We start from the raw sequence: 13082 nt of genomic DNA on the forward strand, positions 1-13082 counted from the left end.
ATGCACAGCAAGACTGAAAAACCAAGGATTTTTAAAACTCCTAGGATTTCATCTTCAACTTTTCACGTTTATATAGCAAAGGGTATGTTTTTAAAATTTAAAGCCCCTCTCCCACTGCATAAATAACCACTAACACCTGCTGACATCTGAATTTTCAGCATTCACATCTGGGTCAGATGACTCTGCATTAGTGACAGTAATATATCGGCACCAACTGCGATCGGCATTGATGGAAACACAACACCGGGATGAACACGCTAATTTTAGTCCCCTTTACCCGCAAAATGCAATGACGTTTGTCTCCACCATAGCAGAGCTCAAATATTGATCAATACAGTCTGCACTGAGTTTGAAAGAAAGACTGAAGAAGTAGAAATATAAAAGCGAAGTAACCACTCTAACATTTTTCACTGGCTTCCATGCTGCTTTCAGCTGTTTACTAATTTATTTTAAGGCCTGGTCGTGACATAGAATGTGACACTCCAGCAAAAAAAAAAACAGAAAGGCAGAGACGAGTACACAGCTCTGGTCTACTGGCAATGGAAAAGTAGACTATTGCTAATTTGAAAAAAAATGTTTACTCATGCTAATTTTGGTGAAAAAGGGTTTAACAACTAATTTATGTTGGAGGGAGGTTCACACATTTTCCCCAAGTCACTAAGGGAGGCTCAAGGAGAAATATTTGTAGCTATGGAGAGGGTAAAAAATAAATAAATAAACAAAAAATGAAGTCACATCACAGCCAACCCTTCCTTTGATAAATAAAGAAAAGTCCCTAACCGTACTTGTGCATCTCTGCTTTTTTAGTCCCTGTCTCTCTTGCTTTGTTCCAACTCTTTGTGTGAGCTCACAATCATCTGTGTCTATTAATCTCCTTTTTTTTTCATCCTGCGAATATACCAATTTCCACCTGTGCTTGTTCTTTTCCCCCGGGTGAATTCACAAGTGCGTCCCGGCGTTAAGTGCATTTGCGATGAGGAGGAGGTGGATGGAGAAAAGCGAAGGGAGCAAAAGCAGCAGAGACGAGAACAGAACAGAGAAGGGAGGAGGGGAGGTGGCAGGTTGATTACGGTCGCAGGTCTCGTTGCCTGGAGACGGCGGGGACGAGGGATGCCAGGTTGCTAGGCGACCGGCACGATGCAATGACCAGCGCTGTGTGATGGAGCGGAGGGGAGGCGAAGACGGAAAATTGTCTTTGTGCCCCCCCCTCCCCTCCGCCCCACCCATAAATGTTCTTGAAAGAGCAGGGGAGATGGTCTCCGCTGATATATTTACCATTCAGAGTGGCAGAATGGATTGATATAGGAGAGAGAACAGGCGACAGAAATGTGTCACCCTCCCGCAGCAGCGGCAGCAGCAGCCGCCTGCTATATCTAGACTTAAAAACACCGGAGCTGAGAGAGTATAGAGATTATCATCTGCTGTGCTGCCTCATAATAGAGAAAAATATCACCACAAATATGCTTTACTCACTCCGACTGTAAACGATCCAAAACAAATTTAGGCAGTGAATGAAAATACATTTACATGGGAGTCGTATATGGACGTTATGGGGGGTCATGCATTATGGCGAAAGGGTCGAGCTGTGATTTGATTGGATAATCTATGGATTTAATATCTCATAATCCTAGCGAAATCCCCCTGCGGCATCACAGGGCAGAAAGATTAAGTAGATGTTGCTGTGAGCGACAGGAGCAGACAGAACATGTGTGTGTGGGAACAATGAAGTCAGATTGTATATAAATGTGTTTGGAGATGGAGCACAAGAGGGAGGGTAAAAAAAATCAGATGGGAAAAAAAGCATACTAAAATTGGGGCCGTTGATCAGGCAGGTTTTGCAGAGTAGATAGGAGAAGATTCCCCACTTAAGAACAAAGTCACTTCACTGTAAAATAAAATAAAAAATACTGGATTTGGAGGGGGGCAATATAGGCCTATATATATATATGTAAGCTTTCTATGTACGACTTAATATAAATACGGTGAAGTTATCTCATATGGGATTTAATTGTTTAAAAAGGAAAGAAAACATGATTGCCCCATTTTACCTGAACATGTCAGTGAGGTAGGGCTTCTCAATGTGTTTGAACTAGGGCTGTAAAACAATTTATTTTTATTTTATTGCGATTAAATGCAGACTTTCTATAGTTAATTACAATATCACAGTTAATTGTGATTCACATGTTTTTAATTGCACTATTTTGCATTACAAAATAATTTTGAAGTCCATATTGACAAGATGAAGCAATTCTTACCAGATTTTCTTAGATTATAAATCAAATGACAGTAAAAAACTGCATGAGACTAGCATAAAGTGGGCGTGTTTGTGAATGGGAGACCCATTTTCATTCAGATATCTTGAAGTCAGAGGTTAAGGGACCCCTGTGAAATGGCCATGCCATTTTTCCATTGTCAGAATTTAGTCTAACTTTGGTGCATTTTTCTGCCCCTTACTGAGAAGCCATCATAGTTTTAATACTCAGCCTATTGCAGCCTTTTTAAGACAGGAATGTTGGTCAGTAATTAACACAATTCAAAAAAATTAACAGACTTTAATTGCATCTAGATTTTTAACTCTGCAGCCCTACTTTGAACATCCAAAGTTTCTAAATTAATTTACTTTGCAACAATTTTTCTTTATTTTGCTAAATAGTCTTTTCTTGTTTTTTTGTTTTTTCTCATAAGAAATAAATCAGCTTCTGTAATTACAGTTTACTCTAATAACAATGTTTCACTCCCTGATGTGTCTCTTCTCCCCTTATTTATTTTTATTACTTTTTTTTCTCATGTTTTTTTCTCTTTTTATTTCCTTTTCTATTTTTTCTCTGTGATTTTTTTTCTCTTGTCTTTTACAACTAAAGTTGGGATGTTAGTTATAGTTTAAGAAAACTATGGTGATATGTAAACATGAAAATGTAGTGCTTTTTCTGTTTTTATGAATAGTCGGAAAAAAAAGAGAAATAAATCTGCTTTTTTTTAAGATTACTAAATTCCAATCTTTGCTGTGCTCATGGGTTTCTCAGAGGATTCTCAAGTCTGAAAACCTAAAAAATGCAAAAGAGTTAAGACTTGGATTTGATCACTGAGACAAATTTCTGAAATTGTACAGGCTCTTTTAAGTGCATCAAGTTTCCTTTAGCTCTTACTTTTATCTCAAATAAAGATCAGTGCAGTGAGGGAGAAAAAAATAGCATTTCAAGATCTTAAATCAGAATCAGGCTAAGACAATAAGAAGGTTATTTCTCAGGAGTTAAAGCTAAGAAGTATGAGAAAATAGTCAGATTCTCATATTGATGTTATGTTATGTTGAAGAGTATTTTCCTTTCCTCTGGGTAACACTTAAGGTGGTAATAGGAGTTTAAGGTGGCTTTCTTTCTACCAAAAAGTGTCCCAAATTACATGACTTCACCCTATGAGTGTTTGGAGATGGAGCACAAAAAGAGGGGGGAAAAATCAAATAGTAAAAAACAAAAAAAGAAACACTAAAATATGCTGTTGATCGGGCAGGTTTTGCCTCGTAGTGTGTTTTTCTGTGCACTGTATGGGACTGTTTTTGTAAACAAGCCTAAGAGAGAAAGGGGAGGGGAGCAACAGGAGGCGGAGGAGGAGGAGGAGGAGGAGGGGAGAGAGCAAATTACTGTAAAGTGTACGTTTGTGGTTTAGGCTTAGAGGGAGATATTTTTCTCCCTGCTTCTGCATCTGCTCTTCAGGCAGCGCCAACATTCAACAGGCACGAGCTCCCTCCATCTTTTTTTTTTTCTCCTCCTCTCCTCCTCCTCCTCCTCCTCGTCTCCTCCCTTTCCGCGTCTTTAATCCTTCCATCTCTCGACCTAGAAGCACCCTTTGTCCTCCCCATTTGTTTTTCACCCTTCTCTTCCGCACAACCTTGTTTACCTGATGTGGGGCTCTCATCACTGGGGTTGTCATGACGATGGCCATGCGCGCGCGGTCTTCGTCAGAGGAGTGGGGCCGGTTGCCGTGCCGATGTGAAGTGGCACAGCCTCGATGGCCTCCACTTCTCACTGTTTTCCCTCTTGTATATTCTAATACCAATCTCCTGAGCCATCTGCCGCGCTTCTTCTTATCACCGCCGCCGCGGCCTTCGCTGTTTGTCTTCCTGCAGTGAAATATGGGCCGTGGCATTTTTTTTTTTTTTTTACAGGCGTCAGTCAAACATGCTATCAATCAAAGGTGTCACATTAAACCACGAGGTCGTAGCATCAGCTGCAACTCCTTCACTCTGAGGTTAGACAAGATATTTCACTCGGTGTTATCTTTTATCTTTGCATTAAGCAAATCATCCAAGGGACTGTGCTCTATTTATCAGAGAAGGGGGGTGGCTAGTGCATGACTTTTTATTTTTTATTTTTATCCTGACCTTTCCTGGAGCTTCTGTAACCCTCCCAGCTTGCACAAAGAGTTGGAACAAAGCGAGCGGCAGGGACTAAAAAAATCAGAGATGCACAAGTACAGTTAGGGACTGTTCTATATTTATCAGAAGTGGGGGGTGGCTTGGGTGAGACCTGACTTTTTTGTTTGTTTATTTTTTACCCTCCCCCAAGCTATAAGTGTTTTTTTAGCCTCCCCGGGTGACTGGCAGAAAATATATGACCCTCCCTCCACCATTAATTAGTTGTTCGATTTTGAAAAGTTCCCTTTTGTGTTGGTAGTTGGACCGAATCACCAGCCCAAAGCGTTGGTATTTGATTACCCAAGAAAGAGACAACAACAACAACAACAATCAACTATCTTGCAAGAGTTACAGAACCTTTATAATAATTAAAGGATACGGATTAAATTTCAATGGGCAGCAGAAGAGTACAGAAACTTTAAAAAGTAAATATGTACAGCACAGGTTGCTATATTACGGTTGCTGCTAGACATGGGATGATATATAACTTTATCGTTCATCACAATAAAAAAAATATTTTAAAAACCCTATTCATAATAAGTTGACCGTGGTGAGTTGCCATTATCAAGATAAACAAACAGACTGCTGGGAAACCAACAATAAAAGAGACTCTGCAAAAACCAGCTTGGTTTCACTGCCACTCAGCAAATAAAGACGCAACGTCAGACACACAGAGGTGCCCTTTAGCGGTGGTATGAGACTCACCAGGTGGCACCATTTTTTTTACTTTGACTGTAGTATAAAGAGTTAAAAAGTTTGCATAATGGAGGGTGGACGGGAGGTGGATGGGCCAAACTGCAGACTCTCATCCAAGAGAGTCCCATGTTTATGTCCCAGTGAAACCAAAAGTCAATCGAGTTATTTTAATAACAACGTAGTGTGCTAGTATGTGTAATATACTACGCTAGTGATGTATGTCACATGTCCATACGTTGCGTTAGAAACAAACATACTTATTTTAAATCAAACCGTGATGTTTATTTTTAACCTAACCATGTACTTTTGTTGTCTGAACTTGAGGAAGTAAACCTAAAAATGAAGTGTTTCACTTACATTGTTGAAAAAACCTTTAACAAGTGGAAACTTTACATTCACTGTGCTTGTTTTTGAGCCTGTAAGCGTAAATTAACATGTTGTCCCTAAGTGTCCTAAACTGACACTGGTCGGGTACCTAGAGCATCATATTTTGACTTTTACTGCCACTGACCAAGTGTCAGTATTTGGTGATTTAGGAGAATGTATTGGCAATAACAGGCTGTATAAGCACCAGCCTCAAAAAGTACAAGAGATCTTAATCAAATTGGTATATTTCATATGAATAGTTAAAAATATTGACTTGTAAAGATCGTTTATTTCAGTGTGCTGACATGGACAGCGCCAACCCTTTAATAGTTGGGTGTATAAATTATCCTGTTTATGTGATTGAGCGTGTAAACATGTTCATGTTCAGTTTATGAGCAACCCAAATATGCTAGCTGGAGTGCTCAGAAAGAAACTGGGATGTATACGGGGAATATGAATAACCTGTTTCTCTGTGCTTGTGTAAATACCATATCTCGAATATGATAACTGGGATAAAAGCCTCATGTATGGGTTATTAATGTCCATGTAAACCAAAAAGGATATTCACCGAAAAAAAAATGTGTCCTATCTGTGATGCAATAAAAAATGCTTGCTTCTTTAAGTTAAGGAAAAGTGATTCCAAACTTGTTTTGTGCCATTTTAAGAGTTTTCAGCATATTTTGATAATTATGGGGATAATTTAATGAATCGCATTTATACAGAAGAACCATGACGTGAAACTTTCATATTGTCCCATGTTGTTGCTTTTGGCACTGTGGGCGTAGAGGAGCAAATAGCAGGAGCAGTAATAGTGGTAAACCTTTGGTGAATCATTTTCTAATATCATAAGTGATATTTGTCGAGTGCTTTTCTCCAAAGCACCTCACAAAACCACAATTTTAGGATGTGGGTTCAGTCAGGATGATGTAATCTTCACTGCAAACAAAACTAGAATTTAAACAAAAATTATTATTCACTGCCTGCAGGAGCAGACGCCTGCATTTGCTTGACTGATTGGAAGATGGTTTTGAGACTTTGCCCCTCCATCTTCGCTATCATCCCATTAATTGGCGCAATCAATTGCTTGCTCTCTGTGAGGAGACACGGGGGCCCTCTGCAGCAGGTGTTACTGTTTTTTTTTTAGCCGGTGGTTCGGAACGCTGGTGGCATGGAGGAGACAGTGATTGTGCATGCGGGTCCTGGCGATGGAGCGCGACCGATCAATAGTGTCTCCTGGTGACCGATCACGGCGGATCAATCAGTGACACAGGATCAGTGACTGGCTGAAATGTCACCAGCTCCATAATTAAGACCTTCATTAAGCCACAGTTAACAGAGTGTCACTCTGTCGCTCTCACCTCGACTCCTCACCGACATCACCCTCCCTCCTCCTGCTCCTCTTCACACACACACACACACACACACACACACACACACACACACACACACACACACACACATACACACACATCCCCCACCTCCATCCTCTCCTCCATATGCTCCTTCCCTTCAACTCAATCCCTCTCAATCCCAGCCTTCTCCCTTCTGACCTCTCGTTCTTTTCTTTATTTCACTCAATGCCTCTTTTCATCGAGCTCTATACATTTGAAAGGCCGGCGCTGTTTCATATAGAGGTTTTGTTAAACAGCGGGGAGGATAATAATTGTGAAGAAAAAAATAGTATTTCAGCAGCTTGTCTTTTGATGAATTATAAAAAGGTCGCCTAATCCCTCTCTGCATGCTCTCTTTTTTCTGTCATTCTCTTATTTGTGGGTTTTTTTTTTCAGATATTATTCCTTCCTTTCTAACACTGTGTACCCTCATCTCTGTCACTACTCTGCTGCTGCGTGCTCCTGTAATCCAGATTAGCCGGCGAGTGTTCTTAATCTTATCACTTCCCCAATCCCGCGTGGGTGTGTGCTTTTCCTGGTTTTGTGTGATAGGGGGAGAGGGAACGATAGACGGCAGGATTAGAGCAGATTCTGAGAGAGACTCGGAGAGAGAGAGAGCGACTGTACGACAGTGTGACTGTAATATCACACATATCGGTGTCAGCCGTGGTCTGCTGGAGTAGAATTGGCAGAAATTTGAAGTTAGTGTGGTATCGTAGGAGGCTGGAGCACAGGCCACAGTCACCAATATCCATACATGCACGCATCTGTGGCTGTTATGTTATATTAAAGCTTTAAAAGCATTTCTAGAGGGTTTGCATGAAGTCAGTACACATGAAAACATCTTCTGCAGTTTACAAAACAGTGGTGGCTTCCTTTTGATGAAGTGCCAGTGTAAATAAAGTCCATTTATTTTTTTATTTTTGTGTTAATATCACTATCTGTGTCTTATATTTAATACTGACCGTGCCATGTGGCCTCTGTCTTTTCCAGATGAACCGTCCAATCCAAGTGAAGCCAGCGGACAGCGAGAGCAGAGGGGGTAAGAGACACCTGTCCCCATCCAGAAACACAGCACCTGTCCAAACAACACCTTCACAGATGTACACAATCAACAGTATTGGTCTTAACAAGTCAAGTTTTTATTCCAACAAGTGAAATTTTAGCTTTTTGAGTTCAGTTCTTAAGAATGTGACACCGTAAAGAAACAGTTCAACCCCCAAAATCAAGACATATTTTTCCTCTTACCTGTAGTGCTGTTTATTAATCAGGACTGTTTTGGTGTGAGTTACAGAGTGTTGGAGATATCAGTAGAGTTGTCGGAGAGATGTCTGCCTTCTCTCTAATAAAATTACAAAGACGGCACTCGGCTTGTGGTGCTTAAAGTGCAAAAAAACACATTTGAAAAACTCAATGTTTCTTTGCAGAAATCATGACCCACTTACTCAAGATAATCCACAGACCTTGTTGTGAGAAGTGTCATAGTGAAACTATTTTCATTCTGCTGAAAAGAAGGAAGAGTGCATCTACTCATGGACGAGAGGCTCGTGCTCATGACAGCGTGAGATGCAAAGATTAATGGCATCTTCCTCAGCTGAGGTGTCATGTTAGTTAGCTCAAGGTCTGGATTATCTTGAGTAACTGAGTCATGATTGTTGAGTTTTTCAAATATATTATTTTGATGCTTTCAGCTCCATCTAGCTCCGTTATCTTGGAGTGAAGGCTGACATCTCTATGACCGATATCACCGACACTCTCGACAATCTCATAAACAGTAACACAGTTAAGAGGAAAAACATGTCTTTTTGATTCTGGGGTGAACTGTCCCTTTAAAATTTTGGGAACAGAATCACTCACAGATACTAAGCATGTCACAATCTGTTGTCATAATACATTTCTGCAGTTGTTACATGAGATTGGGGTTGAAAATGTGGGTTGGACTGAAAACTCTGCATGGTGTATCAGTGTGTTAGATTTGAGAGCTGGCTGTCTAAAGCATTACATTCACAAACTATGATTTAAAAAAAAAAAATACATGAAAAGTACAATTTGGTCATTTCTTGTGTAACATGTTGTGATTTGATGGCTGACATGCAAGACTCAACAGCACAAAATCAAAACTTGAATCTGTCGCTTTAAGTCTCTTGACTGATGATCCCAAAATGAATGGGAGAGAAATGGCAGCCTGAACGTTTGGAAAAAATAAACGCGACGATCTGTAAATCTGTCAGCATGCTTTGGAGAATATTCTGCTGGAATGCAGCGTGCATGTGATTTGTAGTGAATGGGCTAAAACATGCAGAAACGCTGGTTTGATCCTTCACAGACGGGGACAGACGGAGCAGCTTCTCTGACAACACAGAGGGTGACAAACATTTGAGTCACCGCCAGATGCTGTTTGTTTGTTGTGATGTTCATGTTACTGCACTCTGGTGGCGCTGCGAAGCATCGCAGGCTGATCCCTCCTGCTTTGTAGCTTCTCATCACACCGTTGTTGTCCTTTATTATTCATGCATGTACAGTGACGTGGCACTTCTCCCTTTTTCCCCCTTTTCCCCCGCCTGTATCACTTCTTCCATCAAACATCTACTCCCTCTTTTTCCCTCTGTGACCTCACTCACATTACCCACACATTATCCTGTTTTCTCCCCTCTCCCACCTCGGCAATCTCCTTCCCCTTAGAAGACAGGAAGCTGTTTGTGGGTATGCTGGGAAAACAGCAGACGGACACCGATGTGAGAAAGATGTTTGAGCCGTTTGGCAGTATAGAGGAGTGCACAGTGCTCCGCGGGCCCGACGGTACCAGCAAAGGTAAAGTAAAGGTTTACTCAGGTCTTCTAAATCCATCATCTAACACGGGGATGCAGAAACTAGGGGTTGGGAATCAAAAAAAGGCCCCATGATACGATATTGTCACAATACTTTGGTCACGATACGATATTATTTTGATTTAAAGCATTTTGCAATATGCAGAGTATTGTGGTAACATATATTTTGTGATTTATTATCTTTTTTCAACCGCAAATTACGTGTCTCAAGGAAACTCTTTAATTTTATCTAAGTTTTTGGTCTTTTCATCTCACTACAGTCATTTTTATTTAAGTCTGATAAGGCAATTGATTTTATCATTGTAGTAGGTTATCAAGAGTTTTGATTTGCAATATTTTAATAATTCATATAATAAAAAATATACTACAAACTACCTCACATCCTGAGCACTAATAATGTGTTTTTCAAGCTTTTCTCCACACTATTTTCAAAACACACTTAATTCAGGTTTCTTTGAACGAATGAATGAAACCTTTATTGCCCCTGAGGGAATTTGACTTTCATCAAGAGCATAAAAAACATGAATGACACGAGACACCAACATCCACAATGGAAAGCATATAAAAACATAAAACAAATGAGTAAAATACATTATTAAAAATATACAAATATATAACTAAAAACAATCTTTCAGCTTTTAAAATACTTTAATATAAAGCTGCATCTATTTTAATAATATTCATAATAAACTGCATTTAAAAGCACCTTCCCCCTTTTAAATACTGTCCTGTCTAAAAAAGGGGAAAAATAATCTTAAAAAAATAAAGTGCTTTTACAGTTTTTACAACACATTTAAAGAAAAACCCCAAGTGGAAGGAAACTAACCAGAATGTCGTACAATGTCACTAAAGTAAAAGATCAAATAACAGAAGGCTAAAACTATTATCAGGATAAAAAACAAGAATTAATATCACTAAGATGGCAATAAAATAGACAGACAGCTCTGATAAAATCAGGATATGCTTTCCGTTTTTAATAATCAAATAATTGTTTGCTGTAAATATATTAATAATCCGTAATTTTTAAGCAAAAAAAAAGACCAAAATTTTCAAGTTTCATGCTTCTTAATTGTGAGAATTTGATTCTTTTTTGTCATATATTTAAATCAACTGATCAGCTTTGGATGTTTGGACTGTCATTTTAAAGAAACCATTTAAAGATGTCTTGGGGCACTGAACGTATTTCACTTCTTTCTGACATTTTACTAACAAAACAATCGATTAATCGAGAAAATAACCGGCAGTTTGGTTAATAATAAAACAAACATTGGTTGTAGCCCTGCTCCTAATATGAAGTGATTACAAAGATCACGACTCTAAATGTGACACTGACGTTGCTTAACTGTTTTTATTTTTATCCGTCCCTGAGAATTAGGCCTCCGGCACTTCACCGTCACGTGAATGTAAATCACTGTTGTCACGAACAACAACGCTGATGATATTTGCCATGTAAATCAAAGTCCGGCGACAGTTCAAACACAGATGCTGGATTTTTCTGTGTCTGCTGCATGAGGCATGACTAATGGTGCAATAGGTTTTATGGGTCATGGCTAATGATGCGTTTGGTGGTTTACGGACTGTGATTGATGAAGCAATGAATGTTTTGTGGACCATGTTTAATGATGCCACGGTAACTGATGAAGCGCTGGTTGTAAGACGGCTCCTAATGTATTTTTAAAGGGAAGTAGTTTCTGTGTACCGCGTGTGTGTGTGTGTGTGTGTGTGTGTGTGTGTGTGTGTGTGTGTGTGTGTGTGTGTGTGTGTGTGTGAGGCCACGTTTAACAGTGTGTCATTTCATGTAGGGTGTGCATTTGTGAAGTACCAGAGCAACGCAGAGGCCCAGGCCGCCATCAATGCCCTGCATGGGAGTCGTACTCTACCAGTGAGTCCCCCCTACACACACACACACACACACACAGAAACACAAGGTCACACACACACAGAAACACAAGATCACACACGTACTCAAATACAGTATACACACTTTTAGATGCTCCAAATACAGTCATTTAGACACTCAATGTGGTGACTCAGCTAATAGTCGCCACTTCTCGTTTTTGTCCCCCTCCTCCACACACACACACACACACACACACACACACACACACACACACACAGTAGTTCAGGCTGACTAAATTACAGTTACATCTAACTGTCTGTGAAAAATAGATATTTCATCAGATATTTCATCCTTTCACCCATTTATTGTTTAAACATTAAACTGTGTTTTTCAGGGGTTTATTTTTCCAACAGAGGAGAAATGACTTGGCACATTGAATCCCTTAGATCAAAATGATGTTGAAAGTTATATTGATGTGAAAAGTGTCAAACAGATTTTTTTTTAACATTTCCTCCGCAGGGTGCCTCGTCCAGCCTGGTGGTGAAGTTTGCTGATTCAGAGAAGGAGCGAGGGCTCCGGCGGATGCAGCAGGTGGCCTCTCAGCTGGGTGTCATCAGTCCCATGACCCTGCACCTCGGGGCCTACAACGCCTACACACAGGCCGTGAGTAACAACCACACACACACACACACACACACACATTTCTGAAAAAACACACACTCTCCTTATTTATTTATGTATTTATTCAAACATTTTTTTAACCAGCTAATAAATCAGAGTCTCTTTTTGAGTATATGCTGATTACATACAGACAATAAAATACAAAACAATACATTTTAAAAGGTATAGATTTAAAACCACTGTCTGCGCATCAAAAGAAAAAGTTAAATTTTCAGATAATATACAGCACATACAGACAAAACAGCATCAACATGCCAAAATTGTTATGCATTGTAGCAAGACCAGTTTGTACACAGGACTTCTGTTAAGTCTAAGCCTGCAGGTCACTCCAAGACTGAAGGCCGTGATAAAATAGACCCCTTTTTCCAATAATAATAATAATAATAATAATAATAATAAGTTGCCAAGTGTGACAGAATATTCTGGTGGACCTTCTAATCCAATAAAAAAAATTGTCATAAAACAAAGTAAAATTAAAATGAGTCTGAGAGGTCCATATCTATTGTTTTATTTAGTAAATATCCACAATGACATACAGAGCAAATAATTTCATGTTTTACATCTTTTGTGCCAACTGATTGTCGATAACACAGTTGGTGATTGGTCCTCAACATGAAAACATGCTTTGCAAAAAAAGTTGGGTAGCTCTGACTTAACTTATATTTTATTTAAGCAGTAAAAGCTGATGTGACAAAAAGTGAAAAATATTAACTCAAAATGTACAAATTATTTCAGCAAGTGAAACTTACTATGTCCTGTGTGTTTTTACTAGAGAGTTTAATGTCATACAAGACGATTTTAACAGGAAAAACTGCAATTTACAGTGTAGAGTAAAATCACATTACTGCTCTTGTCGTTAATTGACCGTT

General features: G+C 39.4%; 1 protein-coding gene across 8 annotated transcripts in view; it reads left to right on the plus strand.

The window, feature by feature from the left end:
• Positions 1-13082, plus strand: part of celf3a (cugbp, Elav-like family member 3a) — a 43029-nt gene that overhangs the window by 17320 nt on the left and 12627 nt on the right. For 4 of the 8 annotated variants that reach the window (XR_015779468.1, XM_088090353.1, XM_088090352.1 and 1 more), the window contains exons 4-8: positions 7858-7906; positions 9191-9229; positions 9550-9675; positions 11495-11574; positions 12052-12195. Coding sequence is in view for 7 of the 8 variants with exons in the window: in XM_088090353.1 (XP_087946479.1) it covers positions 7858-7906; positions 9191-9229; positions 9550-9675; positions 11495-11574; positions 12052-12195 (438 nt within the window). In the remaining variant the exon portion in view is untranslated. Of the gene's footprint in view, positions 1-7857; positions 7907-9190; positions 9230-9546; positions 9676-11494; positions 11575-12051; positions 12196-13082 lie in introns of all 8 variants that reach the window. The other 4 variants (XM_088090355.1, XM_042506157.2, XM_088090356.1 and 1 more) reach the window with 2 other exon arrangements.

This window comes from Plectropomus leopardus, chromosome 17 (assembly GCF_026936395.1).
Source record: "Plectropomus leopardus strain MGB_pleo_1.0 chromosome 17, ASM2693639v1, whole genome shotgun sequence".
In the NCBI taxonomy this organism is placed as follows: Eukaryota; Metazoa; Chordata; class Actinopteri; order Perciformes; family Serranidae; genus Plectropomus; species Plectropomus leopardus.